The sequence below is a fragment of the Engraulis encrasicolus genome, chromosome 24 (genome assembly GCF_034702125.1).
Source record: "Engraulis encrasicolus isolate BLACKSEA-1 chromosome 24, IST_EnEncr_1.0, whole genome shotgun sequence".
Lineage (NCBI taxonomy): Eukaryota > Metazoa > Chordata > Actinopteri > Clupeiformes > Engraulidae > Engraulis > Engraulis encrasicolus.
In genome coordinates, this window is record NC_085880.1 from 19364247 (window position 1) to 19388841 (window position 24595).

The 24595-nt window shown below is 44.3% G+C and overlaps 2 protein-coding genes across 3 annotated transcripts; one reads left to right on the top strand and one right to left on the bottom strand.

Annotated features, from left to right (window-relative positions):
* Nucleotides 1-1029: 1029 nt before the first annotated feature.
* On the bottom strand, nt 1030-21858 carry dna2 (DNA replication helicase/nuclease 2). Its single transcript, XM_063190930.1, has 23 exons — nt 21645-21858; nt 21347-21397; nt 19850-20949; nt 19252-19425; nt 18607-18790; nt 17951-18099; nt 15634-15765; nt 15051-15279; nt 13367-13484; nt 12285-12444; nt 11091-11282; nt 10294-10530; nt 9793-9909; nt 9228-9337; nt 8927-9036; nt 7039-7260; nt 6553-6746; nt 5630-5719; nt 5203-5410; nt 4622-4711; nt 3290-3472; nt 2556-2702; nt 1030-1659 (listed from the first exon to the last, which is right to left on the bottom strand). The coding sequence occupies exons 1-23, from the start codon at nt 21669-21671 to the stop codon at nt 1606-1608; spliced, it is 4278 nt and encodes a 1425-aa protein (XP_063047000.1). The 5' UTR covers nt 21672-21858; the 3' UTR covers nt 1030-1605.
* A 46-nt stretch (nt 21859-21904) lies between these two features.
* Nucleotides 21905-24344, top strand: si:zfos-1056e6.1 (uncharacterized protein LOC107988029 homolog). 2 transcript variants are annotated; one of them, XM_063190931.1, is made up of 9 exons: nt 21905-22217; nt 22578-22645; nt 22851-22895; nt 23015-23079; nt 23227-23264; nt 23517-23590; nt 23704-23766; nt 23875-23925; nt 24034-24344. In XM_063190931.1, exons 1-9 carry the CDS (start codon nt 22148-22150, stop codon nt 24085-24087), a joined length of 528 nt encoding a protein of 175 aa, XP_063047001.1. In that variant the 5' UTR covers nt 21905-22147; the 3' UTR covers nt 24088-24344. The 2 variants fall into 2 exon arrangements, with proteins under 2 accessions (XP_063047001.1, XP_063047003.1); XM_063190933.1 differs by lacking the exon at nt 21905-22217 and adding an exon at nt 22332-22349.
* Nucleotides 24345-24595: the final 251 nt, after the last annotated feature.

Below are 24595 nucleotides of genomic sequence, written 5' to 3' on the forward strand. Positions count from 1 at the left end.
AGATCAAGCTCAGCTCCAGGCCCGAGCGGTGTGCCGTATAAGGTTTAGAAGAACTGTCCGAAACTGCTACGCCGGCTTTGGAAGGCCCTGAAGGTGATCTGGAGGAGAGGGAAGATTGCCCAGCCATGGGAGGTATGCTGAGGGAGTGTACATACCGAAAGAAGAAAAGTCTGAGAACATCGACCAGTTTCAGGTAATCTCCTTGTAAAGTGTGGAGAGTAAAATCTTCTTCAGCATCGTGGCCAGGAGACTCTCCAACTTCCTGCTGAGCAATAATTACATCGACACGTCTGTGCAGAAGGGAAGGATACCGGGAGTTCCCGGTTGCCTGGAACACACAGGAGTGGTAATCCAGTTCATCAGGGAGGCGAAAGAGGGCAGAGGTGACCTGGCTGTGCTGTGGCTGGATCTCACCAACGCATATGGTTCCTTACCCCATAAGCTGGTGGAGGTCGCACTGGAGAAGCACCATGTACCCCAGAAGGTGAAAAGCCTCATTCTGGACTACTACAGCAAGTTCAGCTTGAGAGCGTCATCCGGCCAGCTGACATCTGATTGGCACCAGCTGGAAGTGGGCATAATCACTGGTTGCACCATCTCATTGACCCTCTTCGCACTGACGATGAGTATGCTTGCCAAAAAAGTACCAGGAGCTGGTGGAGGACTGTCGCAGAAATGGCTGGAGAACTAGATGTATGCCAGTGGAGGTAGGGAGCCGGGGATTTGCCAGCCACTCCCTGAGCAAGGCCTACGGAACACTAGGCATAACAGGGGCCAATCGGAAGAGAGCCAGGGGGGGGGCGGGGGGGGAGTAGAATGCCACTCGGACACAGGCCGGGGTCTGATCAGCCCTGGTCGGGTCGCCTGGTCGAGGGTGTCTGTTGTAAGACCCTAAACACCCAGTGACTCCAGGTAACAACACTGATGATGTGTCCGAGTCAGGGCATCAGGTTGATGTTTGCAAAACTAAAAAAAATATTTGTCACCTAATATGCCTAAAAGTAATAACTGAATGCTCACGTTAATAGGTATTATCATATTACAATTTTATTTGAAAAGACAAGTAAAAACACAAATACAAAAGTTTAAACAATGTATAGTACAAAATTGGCAAATTAGCACCATTGATAAGATAATAGTATCAAAAAATTCAAGTATAAATTAATGGAGGTCATATAAGAGCAGCTTGTTTAAAGTAAATACTCAACATATTTAACTGCATTAAAACAACTGAAGTTTCACATTAAAATATTCTTCCAGCTGAGTAGTGCATTCCATGACAATGTGTGTGTCTGTGTGTGGGCAGAGGGAGGTGGTGAAGTTTGTGAGGTAAACTGAGATGGTGATGGTAACCCACAGGTTCACGTTGAGTGTGTTACAGTTGCTTGTGCTGATTTATTTGAGTTGATTGTATTGTTTCCATCAATTTCCAGTTCGCTATGGCTATATCAGGGCCAATACAAGTAGAAAGTATTCATATACAGTAGCTTGTTTGTTACAGGAGCATTGGTTGTGCGTTACAGGAACGTTGGCTGTGCATTACAGGAGCGTTGGTTGTGCGTTACAGGAACGTTGGTTGTGCGTTACAGGAACGTTGGTTGTGCGTTACAGGAATGTTGTGGGCAGCGCTTCATGAGCTGCCTCTGGTAGCTGGAACACGTACGCTTGAGTCAAGGAGGATATGAGCTAAGCATTTGGCATGGCAGGAAGCACTAAAGGATTCCATTGAATATGCTTACAGAGCTAAATTCAACATCACAGATACAGCATTATTTCTTCAGCATAGCACATTCTCATGCAGGTCTCCCCTTTTCCCCGTTTTAATGCAGACTACTACTAAGCGTTTTGAAAAAGTTAGACATTTTCAAGCAACATTGTGCAAGAACGAGCCACATTTATGTCAGTACAACAAATAAAAACACAGGAACGAAACCATTTGTAATAGTTCTTCCCATGCACTAGATCCCCATCAGACCAGTAGAACAGGTTATTGTGGAGTTCCACTGTACCCATCACTCATCACCTGCCAGCTGCATCACAGTGCACAGTGGGGGAATGCCAATATGAAGACAGACCTGTCATGTCACTAGGATATACTCACGCACTACAGAAAGACACAGTGCTGCATGATAAAAAGGATATCATGCCTGCACTACAGTAGATCGCTAACAGATCTGCCATGTCAGTAGGATATACTCACACACTACAGAAAGAGACAGTGCTGCATGATGTAAAGGATATTGTGGTCTGCTACAAGAATATACTTGCACAGCACTACATAGAAATAGCAAGACATGTGTGATCAAAAGGATCAGAGTATAGGATCTAATGAGTAATAGAGAGTGGTAAAGGATATCAGGCTCTGCTGCTAGGATATACTAACACACTACAGAAATAGTGAGACAGTGCTGTGTGATGTAAAGGGTATCATGGCCTATATATACTATAGAATGAGACAGTAGTGATGTAAATGACACCATGGTCTGCTGTGTGAGAATATATTTTATAATCTGTAAAGAGCGAGACGGTACAGTGCTGAGTGATGTAAAGGATATCATGCTCTGGCTCTCCAGGTGAGAGAGGAGTTTCTCCAGGGGGGCGTAGCGGCGTAGCGTGCTGATGGAGCCCACCATGATCAGCTTGTGTTTGGCGCGCGTGATGGCCACGTTCAGCCTCCTCCAGTCCTTCAGCAGCTCCCCCATCTGGACAAACACGCACGTCACACGTTGAGGCTAAAATGCCAACGCTGGACAGTGGACACAGTGTACTGCAATATGTACAGAACTACTTCCTGATATTATACTATATTCCCCTACGAAGTCAGCAGCCATGCGATAAGATGACTTAGCTTATACATTGTTAAATCAGGCAACAATAAAAACAAATGTGCTTGACTGAGGAATCTGTGTAAGAGGAGGTATGGGCAAGTGATATCACAATACCATTAACAAAACACTCACCATTTAAAACACAAAGTTTGCCAAGCTAAAAAAAACAAACAAAACAATAACAACAAAAGTTTTGAAATGACACTATACTTACACATATCCATACCCATTACCCTGCTGAGTTACTCTACTCTACTCTACCATTATTATTATTAAAAGTGTACCGTCACACCGGTGTGACAGGAATGTTCAGGCAGTGAAAGTTCTATAGAATTCTGGCCGTCATTCAATACAATATGGAATTGTAGAATCTTACATCGTTATAGAACACATTCTTTTTATAGAATGCTCAAAAACCCACTCTCTTAAAGGTTAAGCAGTTTTGAGACGTCAGCACTTACGTGCGCCTCCAGGCTGCTCCTGACGAAGGAGACGATGATGACGCTCTTGTCGCGCCCCTGGTACTTGTCCACCGTGTTGACCTCCACGGCGCTGAAGACCGGCCTGTCCAGCAGCCCAGAGATGGCCTTCAGCTGCTGCCTGTACGGCGCGATGATGCCAATGTCACCCGCCTTGCAGCCCGCCTGAAACACAACACAACACACATGCACAAACACACACACACCACTTTAGTATGCAGAACCATGACGTGCAATTTCTGTTTATTTCTACTATCGCTTCACTGAAAGGTCATTTTATGTTGTTCGTCACTGGGAGAAAATATTACATTATTACATTACATTGCATTTGGCAGACGCTTTATAACCAAAGCGACTTTCAAAAGAGGACATAAAAAAATATATAAAATAAATAAATAAATAAATAAATAAAACAAAAAAAATGATTGTGAGACAAACTGTTTAAGACACAGACTAATGTGCCCTCTCTCTCTTGCCTCCTCCTCACATTTGTTAGACAAGAAGATGGGTGAAACAAGCATGCCTAGTAGTGTCAGTGAATGATTCAACATATTCCATGACAATGACAAACTGCACTACAGAAATGTCCCTGGTCCTGTCCGCGGCTTTAATGGTCACCATAAATCAACTTCTGTTAAACTGCAACTCACCACAGAGACAAAGTCCAAAGCCAAACCATAAAACTCACGGAAACGGAAACATGCTCACAGACTCATAGCTGACTTAATACAACATCTTGAAGCTCAACCAACACTAAAAGGGCCTTAATAAGACCTTCACCTTTCTGTTCATTTACCATGAAAAAAATGCATACATTTGCAGAAAATGCATTCAGACTACAGTTTTAACAGTGTGAGGGCGGTGGACATACTCAGGTGTCAGTACAAATAAACAACACCAAATAGAACAACAACAACCGATGATGGCTAAACATACGTTTACATGATATCAAATACATTTTGAAGTTGAGTAGCCAAAAGTTGCATGCATAACTGAAGAACATGTTCTTTCAATGAGGTCTTTTGCATGTCTCTCTGCGATGAACACCAGTTTATTTTCAAAAGGTCACCAGATTCTGCAATTACACAGCATGATCAATCATTGGACTTGTTTGAAACGACCAGCTGTCTTAAAGCAATGCGTTACTTGAAGATGTTCCGTTCCTTCAGTAGAAACACGCACCGCTGAGAATCATGCATTACTTTTAAGCCAGACATTAATTTCATATAATGCCAATAATTCACATTTGACAAACTGTATCTGAAGATAACACAGCACTGATGGACGCAAGTGTGTGACTTTTCAGGTCCTCACCTTGAGTAAGAGGCTGACAATGGCGTGCACCAGGGTCGCCTCCGTCTGGTTACTGATCCCTCCTTTCTCCGCGGTCTCCATAGCAGGGACCTGCAGCAACCACCCCCATTAAAGACAGGATCACTCAACATGGTAGAGATAGTGTCACATGGTAGAGATATGTATAGGGTCACTCAACATGATCAGTGACAGAATCGCTCAATATGTCACATGCTGTTTTAGACTGGGCATACTTGTCTGCCTGCATGTACAATGTAGATAGCTAGATATGAATCTGCAGCTTGGGCACATATTATACTCACTGCACTGAAAGGGGGCGTATACTGTATCTGGAAAGCTTGCAAACTAGTACACGTACACCAAACAAATACATTTTCAGACACCGCAATTTCAGCAATTGCATATACTGCAAACTTGCGGGTCAAATCACAGGTCAACAGTTGTTTTGTGGGTGAAAACACTTCTTTCATATGTGTGCCTTTTAGTTTCTGGGTGAAGCACCTTTTCAAGACTAAAACACTGATCCATTCTCTCTGCCACATTGATGAGTAGAGTACATATTAAAGCTGCTGTGGCCATACCTTGGTGGTATCCAGGAAGCAGACTGGGTTTTGAGGATGCAGGGCCGCGCTGATCCAGTCCATGTATTCCGGCTGGCCTATAAAAAGCTCCAGGTCCTGCTCAACGCTGTCCCTAGTGGGCAGCTGCAGAACTGCACTAGCCGTCCTCTCTGAGCCACACTCAAGCTTCCCCTCGTACATCAGAGTGTTGCTCAGAGACATGATCTTACTGTAAAAACAACATTACCGTGAGTGAGTTGAGAGGTAAATCATCTTCTAGAAGACCCTGCAGTCCTCATTTAGCAACTTCAGCAATTTAAAGCAACTTTAACAATTTTACATCGGTATAATGGTACACAGTGTGTGAGCTTTAAAACACAATAATGTTTCCTAATGTCACAGAGGAGCTAGATATGAAAGGCCATGAGGCACGGTGCGCTGTACTCGCCTGTTCATCCGGTACTGCACCGTCAGCTGGACCACGGCAGCAGCGTGATGCTCCAGACGCTTAAACAGACTCTCATCCATACCCAGGGACCTGCCATTCATTTACAATACACAAAGTAATTACATTACACTTAGCTGACACTTAAAAAAAACAAAACAAAAAAACAAATAGACTTACAGTTATTATTTTACAGGGTATTGGTTACAGTACCTGGAGCAAAGTAAGTGGGGTTAGTGCCTTGCTCAAGGGCACTTCAGCCATGGATGGTGCTAAAGTAGTACACAGTAGAAATGCCATACGCAAAACATCATACAGTGAAATCCTAATTGCCAAAGTAAAGTCAGCAGACAAAAGGGAGTGAAAGAAAGGCGATTTCTTCTTGTAATATGAATGTCAGCGCTACTAGAAGGCATATTAATCACCGATGGCTTCAGCTATACGCCATATGGATACCCTCAAGCTCATTGATTACTCAACCGGTTTACACCAGACGCCTACTTGTTCGTAAAAATACTGTATTATTATTGGAAAATGAAGTAGCCATTATGCATTTACCTCTGAAACCAATGGCCAAATACTAGTAGGTACCCACCTGGAGTAGTATACTCTGTATAGTACCCACCTGGCCTAGTATACTAAGTAGGTACCCACCTGGTTCAGTGTACTAATTAGATACCAACCTGGCTCAGTATACTCAGTATAGTACCCATGTGGCCTAGTATAATAAGTAGGTACCCACCTGGCCTATTATACTAAGTAGGTACCAACCTGGTTCAGTGTACTCAGTATAGTGTCCACCTGGCTCAGTATACTAAGTAGGTACACACCTGGGTCAGTATAGTACCCATGTGGCCTAGTATACTAAGTAGGTACACACCTGGGTCGGTATAGTACCCATGTGGCCTAGTATACTAAGTAGGTACCTGGCCTCTGTGTTCTGCACGATGGGGGGCAGCTGCTGGTGGTCCCCGACCAGTACGAAGCGCTGGGCGTAGAAGAGCGGCCCCAGGCACACGGGCTGGCTGATCTGCGACGCCTCATCCACGATGCAGAAGTCAAACCGTCGCCGGCTGAAGATGGCGTGCTTCACTCCCATACAGGTGGTAGCCACCACCAGCTGAGGACAGGCACATATGAACATGTAAGAAAAAGGCATGTCGGTATCATTAACTGTTGCTTTCTATGGACACATTGACATGTCTAACACGAAACACACAGGAGGGGGTGTGGTGGCCACCATCAGCTGAGACAGAAATGAAGATCAAGTGAATGGGAAAGAATAAGACAAGGAGATTTCTTTGCAAGTTGTCCATTGTCGCTTTCTGCTTACAGGAGCTATTATTATTTAACACATATTCGGGGGTCGGCAAAACTCATCATTTGGGGGAAGGAGTTAAGGACTCTCTTACCTCCTTATTGTAGAGGTTCTCCAGGTCGGCGAGGGTGCGGACGCCCTTGGCTCTGGCCTGCTCCTCCGTGTAGGGCCGGATATCCGGGTGCACCTTCTGCTCGCGGCCCAGACGCAGGAAGCCGATCTTGAACTTCTTCAGCTTGAGCAGGATGTTGTCCACGGCGGAGTGCGTGTAGCTGGTCAGCAAGACGCTGAATCCGCACGCGTGGAGAATTCTCACCTGCGGGTGGGGCGGATGGAGGTCAGGACGCACAAATGAACACAGTTTTAGCCCACCTGAAGACTTCTGTTACACTGAACTGTGGCAGAGAACCACAGTGTGACGATGTGAAGGAGTTCCCTGGAGTTCTCACGTATACAGGTACAGTTGTACACAAATCCACCAACTTTAAAACTGGGATATCAGGCAGGAGAATCTTCACAGACATGACAGCAATTATCATTACAGCACAAGTTGAATCTTATTTATCACCTTGTCAAGTGAAGCCACATCTTCGCTTCTCTCTACACAAATGCTCCTGAAATATATACAGAAGTTCAGACGTTCGTAGACTAATGATGTCCACTTTAAATACCTAAATTACCAGAGGCGTTCTATATGAATATAGTGAAGAGATAGATAAAGGTAGCGGAGCTGGTAAACCACGTCTGATGATTAATAGGCACTTAAGCCATTTGAAAAATTCTCTGAAATGGTGTTAAATCAAAATGCCATATTGGGGACCGACTACCCCCTCAGTAGAGGCCATAGAATCTTGGCTCTCCAGTCCCCGACAAGATGTCATGCACAGCTTTATGGGGGCTTTATCAGTTTCAGTTTAGTTTATTTGATAGGGACAGATACATAACATGTAGGTTGCATAACAACCAAACAGCAAGCATCATAGCATTTATAGCCAAAAGCTAATTTCCAATGCTCGTCCCTAGAAGGGCTTTTAAAACAATACAATAGCAGCAATAACAATAAAACAGTATTATCATAAGAACAGCCTATACACTCATTCAGTCCAATCATTCATTTTTGAAACTATCAATCATACTTAAAATTGGTGTATATTCTTCCATCCATCTCATGCATTCACTAAACATCATAGTCACATTTCCTACCAATCCTACATCTTCATCATACATTTTATTGTGTATAAGATTGTGTTTTGTGGTACCCAAACAAATGATTTGGTCCAAATACAATGGATAATAGTTTAAATGTGTACTACTAACAAGAAAATGGTGAAAATTATTTTAAATCCTAAAATCACTTAACCTGTACTACCACCTTTAAAGGAAAAAGATAATTCTTGCCCCATGTCTCAATCCACGCACTTGTGTCAGTGCACAGACAGTTAGTGCACAGTGCACACAGTGTGAGTACTATGCACTGTGCCCTCGCTGGAAGTGACGGCTGAGCATAGCATTAGCTCGCCAAAATATCGGTTGGCTACTGTTTACATTGCACAGCGTCTCCTGCTTGTATTTACATTTCCTTCACCCCAAAGGGCAACTATCACGCATACAATACTTGGCTTGGCATGAAAAGATCGGCGTCTCAGCAACATTACTTACAGAATTAGGAAACAGTTGGCCACACTCTTCTACTAAATTGAACGCCACGTTTCTTCCGTTTATTCATCAACATGGCGTCTGTTTAGTGTGTACAGTGTCCATCCTTCAAGCACTGCGTTTTCCGCCATTGTTAGGGGATCATCCGGGCGCTTTCAGTGCACTGACTCAACCGAAATTTTCAGCATAAGCACTCTATGCACGAAGTGCACAGGCGTGGATTGAGACACAGGGCAAGAAGGGCAGCTAAGGTGAGCTGGCGAGGCTCCCCAGACAGGAAGTGGAGGGGAAAGGCAGGAAGCAGAAATCCTGCATGCTTTGCTTACCAGTGTGCAAATAGTGGTGGTCTTGCCCGTGCCAGGCATTCCTACGATAAGAGTGTAGTCTTTAGATAACAGCACTCTCTTCATGGCCTGCTTCTGGGGCTTGTTGAGACCTGTGACATAGTAAAGCAAGCACATGGATTTGTTGAACGACAGCATTGTGCACAGAAAGGATTAAAAGGGCAAGTAATAAATCGTTTATTAGATTGCTGGTGGAGAAAAGAGGAAATCCATGGGTCATTTGTCAAAAAAAAGAAACAAAAAAAGAATAAAATAACATTTAAAAATCAGAGCAGAGGTGGACCTTTGAGGATGTTGGCCACGGTGTCTTTGGCATCTCGAGGCAACACGCTGCTCAGACTCTCGATGAATTGCGGAGGCCGGAAATCCACAATCAGCTCTCGAAGCCTCTGGCTGAACACACACACACACACACACACACACACAGACACACACACAGACACAGACACAGACACAGACACAGACACACACACACACACACACACACACACACACACACACACACACACACACACACACAGACACAGACACAGACACAGACACAGACACACACACACACACACACACGAGTACCCACATCATGAGGTTCTTGCATCGTATCACCACTTTTATGGCAATGACAAACACACAGACAAGGCAGCAAGCAGGAAATAATTTTGTTGCTGAATGTCTCAAAACTATTATGATTAGCATAGAATATACTAGTATAAACTAGCACATGCGTATATGTAGTAAAGTCTAATTGTAGCCTGTTCAACGCGTAATTTCAGACACACAGCTTAAAGCCCTTCAGCCCTGCACAGAAAAAAACCCACACAACCTTACACGCACACCTGCCCAACACTGACCTGTTTGGGGAATTTTCCATAAGTTTGGAGATGTTGCCAAAGTGTGTGTTGAGTCCGCCAGCCCCTTCGTCCTGGTCCAGTCGGAACACCATGCTGGCAGGGTACTTTGACAGATCACTACAGGAGACAGAAGGACCTCAGTTGACACGTAAAGTAATACTGAAAAAAGATGTTGCAATATATTACATTACATTGGCAGTTTTTTTTTTTTTTTTTAACCAAAAGCAACTTACAATTGAGGACATAATCATAGTCAACATCACTAGATACAAAGTGCACAGGAAATATACAAGTGCAGATGCTAAATAGGGTTTCATCGCGGTTTGATACCATATTGTTACAGTCCTAAATACTACACTTTGATCCATCTCAACTGAGGCACCATTAATGAAAAAGGTCATGGTCAGCACTGAAACACACACACACACACACACACACACACACACACACACACACACACACACACACACACACACACACACACACACACAATGACCTCACCGATCTAAAGTGCAGCTCAGTCCAGCGCCGGACACCTCGGTGACATATCCCGTTGCCAGGCCGATGAGTTTGGATTCCTGGCCGCTGACCACCACTCGGTCCCCGACGACGAGCCCCGTCAGGACCTGGCTGGCCCCGCCCCCTCTCCGCTCGAACGCATGAAGGTAAACATCAGACGCCAGAAGAGACACCTTGCCCGTCCTCAACATGTTGCCCAGGCAACCACCACTCTTCTCCCTAGAAAGACACGAGTTGTGTGTAAATATGTCTGTCAGTCTGCATCTGGAACTTTTTGTTGGTGGCCATTTTGACCAGGACTCCCTGGCAGAAGAGACACTTTTGCTTGAGAAATAAGGTGTTATCCACTACACTCCCCCTATTTCTCTCCTCAGCATCCTTGAGCCAGTACAATCCCCTACCCAGTTCAGTACCCCTACCCTGAGCTCTCTCCTCTCAGCAGGCTTGATCCTACCCAGTTCAGTACCTACCTCTGTCCTCAGCATCCTTGAGCCAGTTCAGTCCCCTACCCAGTTCAGCACCCCTACCCAGTTCAGCACCCCTCCCCAGTTCAGCCCCCCTACCTCTCCTCAGCAGGCTTGAGTCCTACCAACTACAGCCCCCCTACCTCTCCTTAGTAACAGTTACCCAGTTCACCCCCCTACCTCTCTCCTCTGCAGGCTTGATTCCTGTCCACTACAGCCCCCCTACCTCTCCTCTGCAAGTTTGAGCCAGATGTGTCGGCGCCCCTCCTACCTCTCCTCTGCAGGCTTGATTCCTGTCCACTACAGCCCCCCTACCTCTCCTCTGCAGGCTTGAGCCAGATGTGTCGGCGGCCCCCCTTGGCCTCCATGGTGCGTTCCTCCAGGGCGCACAGCAGCACCCAGTGGCTGAAGTAGCTGAGGTGGGGCTGGGACAGGTGCTCGCTCTCCTGCTCCAGGTGGGGCTGCTCGGGGGCGCCGGGAGGGCACGTGGGGTCCCTCTCAAACGCTCTAGAGCACAATATAAATATAAACACATCATCATGACCAAGGATGCGGATACGTTCATTTACATCAGAGGTTTTCATTCGAGGGCCACTTCAAAATTAAGTCCTCCAAGGGCCGTACAATGAAAACTTTATATTAGGCCTATATTGAAGGTGGCCACCTTAAAAACAGCCGTAAACAGCCCTCAAGACATAGGTTCCCCAGCCCTGATTTACATACATTATATGAAAAGAACATGTAGAAGGTGACGCAAAAGAAAACAGAGGGGGCCCCCCAAGGGATCGGCTGGCTCCCTCCCCCACGCTCTAGAGAAGATATAATACACAGATAATCTTATCATGAACATAAGAGAAAATAGATCATCTCATCATGAAAAACAATGTGGATACACACAGTGCATATGTCATGAACCAAAATGCTGTAAGAGAACACAGCAAAAGAAAACAAAGAGGTTCAGGGAGCCAATCTGACAAATAATGGGAAATGGTGAACTGTTGACTACAGGGGACAGCCTCTCTGACAGTGGAAAACAACACACCAAGTCGAGCAAGCTGGACCCTCGCCCAACTCTCTGTGGTGCGAGACGAGTACTATATTTACAGGTTATCATAAATGCCAGAGTGATGGATTACAAAAAGGAAATAGAAACAAAAAAAGAGCCAAGTTTGACAAATACTTCATGCGCGACACTGAGACATGGAACGTGATCTTCGGCTGTGGAAAACAATACAGGCATGGTAAGCCTTGGATGATAGTAACCACTTATAATGAATCCAATACACTACCTGGCCTCAAAAAACATTGAACATGAAAACACTGCTCATTGGTGTCTTGAAGAGACACCATGTTCAAAAGAGACAAAAACACACATTTCAAATACAGTTTATGACGCACTCACTCACACACACACACACACACACACACACACACACACACACACACACACACACACACACACACACACACACACAAACACACAACTGTGTGCTCCCATGTGGTACCCACCTGTTGTAGACGGCACAGTTCTGTTTCTGAGCGCAGTACTTGCACGCCAGCCCATCAGATATTACGGCCGGTAACGGCGTCAGCTGAGAGGGACCTCCCTCCACCTTCTTCAAATTGTTGCCAAGGTGATGTGCCAACATATTCCTTAGTTTTACAAGCTCTGGAAAAGAGGAAGAGGAAAAAGACAGATGAAGGTCCGCCGTGGGGCAATGGTAAGGAAGTTGGACTGTACTAGCCTGATTATCATCGACTTTTAAATCTTTTCGAGTTCTCGTTTTTTCAGGAGTTCAGAAATGATATTTATATTGCTCTTGGCCTGACTAGAAGCAACGGCGAAGGCAAAGGTTGCGTCACTACGAGGGTGTGGCCTGGCTAGGACAGTACATCGCAGGGTTGCAGATTTAATCCCAAACCTCATCAATCCCTTTTTCCCTTCATGGCTGCAGTGCCCTTGAGCAAGCCATATAACATAACCCCACACTGCTCCAGGGACCGTAATCAGAGCCCTGTAATGGCTAAGTCGCTTTGGATAAACTTGTCAGCTAAGTGTAATAATGTAATGTAATGTAATGATGGCTAAAATACTTCAGTTGTCGTAACTGCTCTTTTATTTAGCACTTTTGTCTCTTCTACTGACTCTTTTCCAATCAGTTCTTATTCTGAGGGGGGAACCAAAACAGACAGAAAGAGAACGTTCATTAATTAATTCATTCATTCTTCCGTTCATTTAAATAGATATGAGAACCTCTCAAATGAATTACAATATCAGTGTTAACTGTATGTGGCCCACTACTGCGGTTACGCAGAGGCGCTGGAATTGGATAGGACATGTTTTGAGGAGAGATCAAGACAGCATCCCAAGAGTAGCCCTACGTTGGACACCTGAAGGAAGAAGAAGGAGAGGACGACCTAAGAACACCTGGAGGCGCACAGTTGAGGAAGAAATGAAATCTATGAGCCTCACATGGGATGGTATCCAGAAAAAAAGCACAGAAAAGACCAGAGTGGGGAACCTTTTTTGCTGCCCTACTTGCCAGGAGGCAAAATGGGCAGTAAGTAAGTAAGTACTTCGGTTACGGTACCTCTCCTGTCCATGTGGTTGCCTACGATGGGGTGCATGCTGCCAGTCTTCAGGTAGAGCAGGAAGCCCGTCTCAGGATCACTACGCCTCTCCATGCTCATTAGAGTATACAAGATGACCTGCAACACACACACACACGCAAAATGTTTGCATCAATACTGTATATCCACCCACACACACTGTCCCAAAATGTGGCATTACGTTTCTTCCCTTTTCCAGTCAGCTTCCTTTGAGTCTTTCTACCTGGTTGTGGGGTCTTGCTACCTGGCTGCTACTGGGTCTTTCTACCTGGCTGCGGTATGTTTGACTGTATTAAGACTATTGGGTCTTTCTACCTGGCAACGATGTTTGATGTGACTACTGGCTCTTTCTACCTGGTTGTGGTGTGTGACTGTATTAAGACTATTGGGTCTGTCTACCTGGCTGCAGTGTATTTCTACTTGGCTACTACTGAGCAGAGATGTGGACTTGTGACTTGTGACTTGGACTGACTTGTGACTTGAATCACAAATGACTCGACTTGAGACTTGACTTGCCAATATTAGGAATGACTTGTGACTTGACTCGACTTGTACGCTATTGACTCGACTTGACAGTCTTAGCTTGCAATGACTTGCAATAGTGCTCCAAGTCAATGAATATATTATTTTTTTGCATTTGTGTGTGAAAAAAATGCATGAAAGAAAGAAAAAATAAACGATTTACCTTTAACCATAGTCACAAACCATGCTAAAAAATTATGATCAATTGTGGGTTGCATGGTCACCCAAAAAAACATGAAAGCTTGTCTGCAGCCCGGGTGTAATGGTTAGGGAGTTGGACTGAAGATCACAGAGTTGCAGGTTTGAAACCCACCCTGAAGTGCCCTTGAGCAAGGCACCTAACCCCACATTGCTCCAAGGACCGTCACCAATATGTGCGCTGGATAAAAGATAAAAGAAATTTAATGAATAATTATAAACCAAGGTAAAACCATGGTTAGTTTTCAGAGTTAAACCATAGTTCAAACCAAAAAACAAGTAAAACCAAAAAACAATGCCGAACCATGCTCAAAAAACTGAAATCATGGTATACCATGGTCGATTTTCGTAAGGGACATGACTGGCGAAGGGGGACATGTAAAGCAGTGTGGAGAGGTAATGAATTTATGACCAAAGGTAATTGTCAATATTGTACATAAAATACAAGGTGACTTGTTAAGGACTTGGAAAAAATAAGACTTGGACATGGACTTGACTTGGCTTTGGCACGACTTGGACTTGGACAAAACTTGGTCAAATGTGTCGTAACTTGTGACGTGACTTGGTCCCATCTCTGCTACTGAGTCTTTCAACCTGGCTGCTACTGGGTCTTTCTACCTGCCTGTGTGGCGTCTTTCTACCTGCCTGTGTGGCGTCTTTCCACCTGGATGCTACTGGGTCTTTCTACCTGGATGCTACTGGGGTTTTCTACCTGGCTGCTACTGAGTCTTTCAACCTGGCTGCTACTGGGTCTTTCTACCTGCCTGTGTGGCGTCTTTCTACCTGCCTGTGTGGCGTCTTTCCACCTGGATGCTACTGGGTCTTTCTACCTGGATGCTACTGGGTCTTTCCACCTGGATGCTACTGGGTCTTTCTACCTGGCTGTGTGGGGTCTTTCTACCTGACTGCAGTGTCTTTCTACCTGGCTGTGTGGTGTCTTTCTACCTGGCTGCGATGTTCGATGGAGTTAGACTCCTTGCCGGTCTTCAGCTCCAGAGGGACCACACGCTCGATTGACCTCCGACCTTTGCGGTGGATGCGCACTCCAGCGGTCACATCAATCTTCCCTTTCAGACCGAAGCGCGGCGACCAAATGTTCTCCTCGATGTCACTGAAGTCCGTGACCGTCACGGTACAGGCGCTGTCCTGTTTACTCATGCGACCGTCACTCGGCCTGCAACGAAATTGAGTATCCAAAAATTTAATACAATATGTTAACTGGTGCATTCACTCTTTTACTTCAGGTCTGGAAACCATGTAATGTCCTGAACTAAAATGAGTTTGACATGGGGCTGCTCAATTATGAGCAAAATCAATATCAAGATTATGTCAGTCAATATTGATATCACAATTTTTTTAGACGATATTTCTTTTAAAGACAAATAATTGTGCTAAACAATTTACAATCTTCCGTCCCTACAGCAGTGGGATTGGAGGGCCATAGAGAAACACACAGTGGTGTTCTGCATGAATTGTTGGTTAGCGAGTCTGCTCTGTGCTCGCAATGGCTCATGTTGTTACTACTCACAGTTTTAGTGTTAGTGTCTTGTTTCCGGCTTGTGAGGAGGAGTCCAGGTAATCTTTGGCCCACTCCGACAAAGACGGCAGGTACTCCTCCACGTTCTGCCTCACCTCCTCCTGGGCCAGACCGAGGCTGTAGCTGAGGAGGACAGCAGGGCACTGGGTCAAAATCACAAAAGCACTCAGAAAGACAGGGAGTTTGGGGATGTGAAAGCCCAACTGGGAAACTCCAACTCCCATTGTCATTGTGACAGTACTCCACAGCACACAAGCGGACACTGCACACAACGAAATTGCATTGATGCCTCACCCGTGCAAGGGGGCAGCGACCCAGCCACCTTTGGGGTACTAGTCTGACGCCCTAAACGCTTACCCATGACTGCCCTCCGCTTATCCATGACTGTACGTATATAGCAGCATTAAGACAGTGTGTGGGTGTTCACCCAGCAGGGTACTCCCTTACTTTGCAAAAACAAATTGGCAAAAGTTATTCCTGAAATCTGTGTAACATTTCAATGGTTGTGTTCTCAGCCCCCTGCTGTTCACGCTGCTGACACACGACTGCACAACGACCCACAGCACTAACCATCTAGTGAAGTTTGCGGATGATACAACACTGGTGGGCCTCATCACCAAGGGCGATGAGACTCACTACAGAGAAGAAGTAGACCTGCTGGCCAGATGGTGCAAAGACAACAACCTCCTGCTGAATGTCAACAAGACCAAGGAGATTGTTGTCAACTTCCAAAGGGTCCAAAAACAACTGCCACCACTGACCATCGACGGCGATGCTGTGGAGAGAGTGAGCAGCACCAAGTTCCTTGGAGTGCACATCAGCGACGACCTCTCTTGGACCACCAACACTACATCACTGGCGAAGAAGGCCCATCAGCGTCTCTACTTCCTGCGCAAACTAAAGAAGGCAAGTGCTACACCCTCCATCATGACAACATTCTACAGAGGAACCATAGAGAGCGTCGTGTCCAACTGCATCACAGTGTGGGGAGGAAGCTGCACGGAGAAAAACAGGAAGACACTCCAGCGTGTTGTGAACACAGCGAAGAAGATCATTGGAGTACCACTCCCCTCCCTGCAGGACATTTACACCACACGCCTCACCCGGAAAGCACTGATGATCATCAAAGACACAAGCCACCCTGCACACAAACTGTTCAGCCTCCTGCCCTCTGGAAAGAGGTACAGGCGCCTCCGTTCCCGTACCACCAGGCTGGCGAGCAGCACAATGCACCAAGCGATCAAGATGCTGAACACTCAACCCACTCTCCCTCCACTGTCAGCCTCTAGCCAGCAAGGCAACTGACAACCCCCCCCCCCCAATCACCATATCTGCGACTGAACATTCCACCTGCACTACTATACTTGTGACTGAACTTTCAACCTGCACTAACTCAAAACATGCACGCACACACACACACACACACACACACACACACACACACACACACACACACACACACACATATACACACACACACACACACACACACACACACACACACAAGCACACTGCACTTTCTGCACTAAACCCAAACATACACACACTGACACACACACACACACAGACGCACACCGCACCTTCTACCTGCACTAAACACATACACACACATACACACACACACACACACACACACACACACACACTGCTGCTGGTGTACTTGACAGACCTTTTTAATATTTATTTTTCTTCAAAATGCTACTATTACCATGTCAGAACGCTATAAAGGACTTTTTTAGGAAAAGCACAAAAGCACAACAATACCTCTTAATGTATGTCCTCTACAAGTCTTCTGTTGTCCAGTCTTGCACTTTAAATGTCTGTATGAGCACTGTCTATGTCCATACTGTCTTAAGTCCATGTATAAGTACTGTCTATGTCTATACTATGTCCTTACCTAGATTAGTCTATGTCTATGTCTGTATGGGAAAGCAAGAAATGTAATTTCAAATTCTTTGTATGACCAGTGCATGTAAAGAAATTGACAATAAAACCTACTTGACTTGACTTGACTTGAAAAAAAAAAAAACATTTCAATTAGCAGACTGTTTCACATAGAGAACATAATCAGCAACATGCAAAGTGTGATGAGAAATTCCCAGACATTTCAGTGCTGGAGTATGAACAAATTCACAGTGTTGTGTTTCACTTGCCAACAATCATTCTTTATTACATGTTTCTTACCCCTCAAAGATACATAATTGAAAAGGTGTGTGTGTGTGTGTGTGTGTGTGTGTGTGTGTGTGTGTGTGTGTGTGTGTGTGTGTGTGTGTAAAACAAGCATGTAAAATAAGCATGACTGTCTTACATCTGCGCCAGGTAGTCTGGGCTGAGCAGGGCATCTTCAGCAAACTTCTTCAGAGTCTCCTCAGAGAAGTCCGTAGACATGGCTGCCTTCTGAAAGATCTCGTGAACCATGGTACCGGTCAGCATTTGCTTGGAGCCTCCGTCAAAAACCTGGACAGAAATCCAATGCAAACTGATAAGAAAATTCTGAAGGGCAACAGCAATGTGTGCAATTGGCATAGTTACAGTAAAAGTGGAGTCATAGTTCAAGTAACACTGCACCTACCACCTCTTTAGTGGGTTAATTCTGGAATGTGACGATGGATTAAGCCACTTGATGTTGGTGTTGGCAAAGTGATCGTGACAAAAAAGTGAAAGTGCACCTGGGAAACTCCAACTCCCATTGTCATTGTAACACGGCACACAAGTGTTCACTGCACACTGCACAGACCAAAATTGCATTTATGCCTCACCCCAGCCGTTAGGGCACTCGCCTGCCATGTGGCTGACCCGGGTTCAGTTCCCTGCCCGGGTCCTTTGCTGGCCCCTCCTCGTCTCTATCCCAATTCGCTTAATTTCCGGAGTGTCCGCCTCTCACACTGTCCTATCAAAACTCAAAAGTCGAAAAAGACAAAAAAAATACAAATAAAAAAATAAAAAAGAGTATGGGAGGCCTACCTTAAATATCTCCCCCAGCACGGCCCTCCTCATGCAGCGGATGCTGTTGGCGATGCTGGTGCCGGACATCAGCAGGTCTGGCAGGAGGACCAGGAAGCCGGCGTCTCTGTTGACCACCCACGTGCCCGACGCACACTCGCCCTCCACATGAACAACATCCCCCACGCCAACAGGGGTGCTATCCCTGATGCACAAAATCAGAGTAATCCTCAGTATCTCATTACAACTCATTGCACTGTGTATAATGACAATCACCGCTTTCTATTCTATTCTACACATTTCATTACATTACACTCAGCTGAAGCTTTTATCCAAAACGACTTATAGATATTACATGGTATTAGTTACAGTCCCTGGAGCAAGGTGGGGTTACATGTCTTGCTCAAGGCCACTCCAGCCGAGGAGGGAGGAAGGGATTGGTAAGGGTGGGGATTGAACCTCCAACCCTGTGATCTAAACTCCAACTCCCTAACCATTACACCACGGCTGACCAGATCATCAACAAAATCTTCATTTCTGCTTCCATTTTTCATGCCAATGTTTATTTAAAATGTGCACACGATTCAACTGAGAAATGGTGAGTATACTTGGTTTTTTTTTTATGTTTTCATTTGTAACGGTTCATTTAGGAGCTTTCTGCCTTACCAGCCATCTTTTAGGATGCAGGTCTCAGTGGGTTGCCCAGTCTTGGAGGCTGTGATGGTCAAATGTTTTTCTGAATAGCCATGAGGGCCTGTCCCTTCCTGCACCTCCAGGACCCAGTAGCGGTTGTGCAGCCCGGTGGACAATAGGACATGGTCCGGGATGGATCGAGCTTTTCTGAAATGATAAGGATTAGAAGAGAGAGCATTAGTCTGTGTGAGAGTTCAATAAAATTACATGAACTACCAACATCACGCAATCACACCATGTACTGTACATTAATCGCTGTAATTCTAGCGCATCAACAAAAAACACTATATTAACCATCTCAGTAGAGAAAAACAGTAAGAGTAAGTAAATAAAAAATAAATGGTGGTTTCTAATAGTGATATTTTGAATGGGTTCTGCTCACTCACATTATTAGTTTTACTGCACATTGTGCTTGTGTGTGTGTGTGTGTGTGTGTGTGTGATTATTGTCAATGTCTTATTTACGTTTAGTTTAACTGCACATTGGAGACTAGACAAATGCAATTTCAATCTTCTGTGCTAACCTTGTTGCATAGATTTTTTTATATTTAACTACACTTGGCTTGACTCACTCAGATGTTGATGGCTTGTCTTTGGCCTCAGTATGGCTTGCCTCCATCTTATCATCAAACCAGCTGTCATCCAGCTCATCCTGAACTTCATCTACAGTCGCCTTTACATCTGCAGGTCTGTCTGTCGTCTGGCAAATACCAGCATTTCCCCCATCGGCCTCTGCCTGCTGAAGCGGAGCGGACTCCATCTCATTCACATTTTCTTCAGGCACTTCACATGTTGAGAAACTAATCAGCTTTTCATTGTCTGTAATATGACTGGAACTGACATGGTTCGTGGCGGGTTTCACAGGCACTTCACATGTTGAGGAACTAATCAGCTTTCCATTGGCGGTAAATTCACTGGAACCGACATGGTTCCTGGCAGGTTTTGGTTCAGATATTAGAGTGAAACTGTTTTCATCCATTTCATCACTTTTGCTGGGGGGAGAGGAACGGGCTTTCATAGAAGCCGGGATTAATTTATTTTTAAGAACAGGGTTCTCAACCTTTTTGGAGGTTTCAGCATTATGAGTCAATGCACAGTCATTCTTAAATGTAATCTGTCCCACCTTACTGCGCTTAGTGGCACAGTTTGTGCTTGTTTGTAATTTCGTCTTGAACAGTGTACTTTTGGGCCGCTGTATCTCGTCCAGAAAGTCATCAAGACCATCGGCGTCGGTGGAGTTAGGGTCTTTCAGAGGGCTCGGAGCCGGTCTCCTCACAGACAGAGGCCTGGCCCGCTTCGCCTTCTGGGCGCCCTCCTCTGGGGAAAACATCTGCCTCTTAACAGAGCCCATACTACGCGTATGGGCCTTCGAACCGTCCCCATGCTTGGCTTTCGGACTCTCGTTGAGCAGAGTCTGCATGGGCCTCCTGGCACCAAAGAGGTCGCTTTTCTTACCGGAGGCCTTGGACAACGGACTACGAGAGACCGGGGATCGTGTTACGCCATGGGGGTCAGCCGTGGTGGGACGGTGTGTCCTGATGAGGCTGTCTGGCGTCTCGGGTACGAAGGTGGTCTCTGGGGTTTGGGAGATATTTTCACTGTAAACTTCAACAACACCAGAGGAAACCTCAGTCTTAGGTGGACTCTTCTTGTTGAGACCGGAGTTTGGCACCTGATAGGAAGAAGAATACGAAAACACTCATAGAGAAGAACAACACATAGGTCATGCCGCCTACAGGTGCATATGAATCTTCCATACAACACAGACAAACAATACAAACCAAGTAGCTCTGTACCCCAATCATTAAAAGGCAAGTTTTGGCAGTCAATGGGTTAATACGCCAAGCCTGACATGAGGGAAGCTATTGCTTATTCTGATGTATACACAACTGTGCACTTCACCTGTGCATATCAACTCTGTATAACATTATATTATCATCCCAGATTAGGCTAAAATGTAACTAAAAGTCCTAAAATAATTCGTGGTTGATCGACTGGTGATAAATTATCTAACGATTTTCATCTCGTACAATTTACACCCCATTCACTAAGTTGATCAGGTTCCTTACCTTAGCAGAGAAAAATGAGGATATATCCACTTGACGCCCCCCTTTCGCCGCCTGCAATTTCAATAGTTTGTAAATTGACCAGTCTGACTATTCCACAGAAAAGAGAACAAGCTCATACTCGACTCAAGTTATTTGTTTCAGCATTTAGGTTGCATAGCCATTTATTTGCTAGATACTTAGTCATGAGCCAAATATTCGTGACATGCTATTCTGCAGACTCAATAATAACAAAGTTGATCTATATCACAGGTAATCGATGTTGTTATTCAATGGTTGTGTAGTGTGTACCATTACTCACCGAACGCTTCTGTAATTTGGTAGGCATGATTAGCAGTGCTAGATCTTCAAATGATTCACATGTGTTGTGGTATCCGAGCGGACATTACTTCTATAACGTTGTTTGTCATCCGAATGGCCGTGTCCGTGCATTACCGCTGTACAAAAACAGATAAAATGTAATAAAATGTGACCCCAATCTTCCCGCTGTTTGTGTTTTGCGCCTGGTGTTTCGAATTTCTTTGTTTGACGTTAATCACCGATCGTTCGACTCATCATCGCCACCAGCTGTACTGGGGTGCACACTAACACTTGTCTGTGCTACAATGTTGCATCCTCATTCTTACATGATCGTTATATTGTTGCAATATTACATATCATCGTTCAGGTGTGACCTACATTGCACATCTTGCTAACAAGACCGAAGATCTTATCTACCACTACTACCTTGATCTCATGCAGCATTACATTTGAGAGTACGAAAGGAAAAGGCGGGACTTCCAAGAGCTGTGCAGAAAGCGAAATATGGCTAATTTAAGTTACGATAAACAGCACTCAAACGTCTGGATTGCTTTGAAAAGACTCGATCAAAACGGTTGGTGTAAATTTAAACAGAACTTTGCTTTGCGTAATGCGCAAATCCGTTTCATTCATGCTGAAACATTAGATTGCAGTTTGTGTTCTGTTTATATTGTGGTTTCCATAGAAACGAGGATAATGCATAAAGGTTTTCCTCATGTCTTGACAGATTTGATTTCTGTGTTGATGTTGATTAGAGCATTTCACTTAATTTGTAATGATAAACAGACCTTCGACGTGAAAATTGCCTGCATGTGATGGGAAAATTATGACTGTGTATCACTGCCACAGGTGTGCTTGACAGATGACAAACTCTGTCAAGCAAGACTAACAAAATCAACACTGCTTGGACCTGCTGTGTTATTTTCTTTTGCAGATGAGAGAGTAATTGCTTTAAGAGAAGTCAAAATTAGTAGACATGCAGAGGTGGAAACGGTGAAACAGGTAATTTATGATGATGAAGGTAATGATGATGATGGTGTTCTACACATTAGTCCTTGGCTATTGTTTATGAACACATGATGCTGATGATGATGATTATTATTATTATAATCATTGCTGTTACTGTTGTAGGTCTGGCTGTTGTCATTGTTGTTGTGTACCTGAACCCCGTGCATCGCCCTCATCTAATGCATCTCTACATTTTCAGCTGATAATACATGCTTTTGGACTGACTTCCCATGTTACCTTGAAGGCAAGCATGTCCTCCTCATTAATCATTTTCTACACATAGGCTTAATAGTCAGATAAACAAGAATCTAAATTCAATACTAATCTAGGCAGGTAATTAACCTTTTTTTATCGTTATTGTAGATACGGAATAGCAAGGGATCTTTAATCCCTCTGAACAGTTCACTACCTGGCAGCACTAAACAAAGGCAAGTATTTTAAAAATGTATATAAATGGACTATGCTTGCATACATATAATGCAGACTGTACAGTGCATTAATGCAGTTTTGATTAATATCATAAAGCCTTCAAAAGATTTCATTTCAGTTAAAAAAAACATCTCTCACCTCCTTAGGCCTCATCTTTTAGAAGTCGCAAAGACCTTCCAGCATGGTGAGATGAAATTGCTGACATCTTGAATCATTACCACTTACTTACACTGCAGTAACCACTAACGTGTATGTAATAGATATTGTCCAACATCTGTGCACTTTGTATCTGCTAGTGATTTTGGCTATGATTGTGTCCTCGATTGTCAGTCGCTCTGGTTAAAAGGCATCTGCTGAATGCAGCGTAATACAATGTAATGTTATGTAATGTATCATTGTTTTGGTTTTCTTATCCTTAAAAAATCCCCCTTACAAGTTACTCCAAAGCCCAGGGTTGTTGCTGTGATCCATAAAAGCTTAAAGTCAAGACTCCAGAGTGCTGTGAGGAGGGTAAGATGTTTCTGAAATTGATGCAATTGCATGTAGTTGCTCCCAGCTCCAGTTACTTCTGGATTTTTTTTCCAGATGTGATGTATTTTATTTATTTACTCATTTTAATTTAGATTGAGCGCCTTGAAGAACTTCTACCTCAGATTAAATTGCAGCATCTTGAAAATATGAACAAGGTATAGTGAGAGACATTTACAGTACATGCTCACTGTATATGCAATTTTAGGGCCAGTGTTATTGGCTAATTGTTTTTCTATAAGAATGATTAAAATGGTCTTGTTTAGGATATTGATCTGCTGAACCAGAAGCTGATATTTCTTCATAAAAGAATGAAGGTAATGCCCACATCATAACAATGGTTTAAGAAAACGTACAATATTTTCGAATGTCTTGTAGGCTGTAGTTGAGTGGGTTTTTTTTGTTGTTTTTTTTTTTTTTTACAGATGGCAGACTCTCATTGCTGGAAAGGGAAGCTGGTGAGGCCTCCGCTTTGGTAATGGAAGCCGTATGGATCTCCTGCATATCTCCTTGGAACAGCGGTGAATAGAGGCATGGACTGATTACGCAACTGAGATTGATGAGAAGACTCACTGTTAAAAGTTTATCTTGTGATTTTTACATATAATTATTAAGATGTAGAATCAGACCAGTTGTATTCTGCTTACACTGTCAACAGAAGGCCATTTGTTTATTTATGTATTGTTATCTGTAACAGTTTACATTTTCATTTGACAAATACATTGTAAATGTTCAATCAGATGAGGAACTTAGTCTTACTTGAGGCATCACTGTGACAGTAGAGGAGGCATTGTGTTTAAATGAGATAGTGTGCTGTAGGAAGAAGGGATGAACTGACTGAGTGCAGATGATTATGGATTGTCAAAGGTGTGACCACAGTGCTCTAAACTTGTAGATGAGTAATATATCGTTCATGTTCATATGATCAAATAACGTAATTTGTAGTTTGGCTATAGTAACAAGAACACTCCTTGAATTGGATTTGGT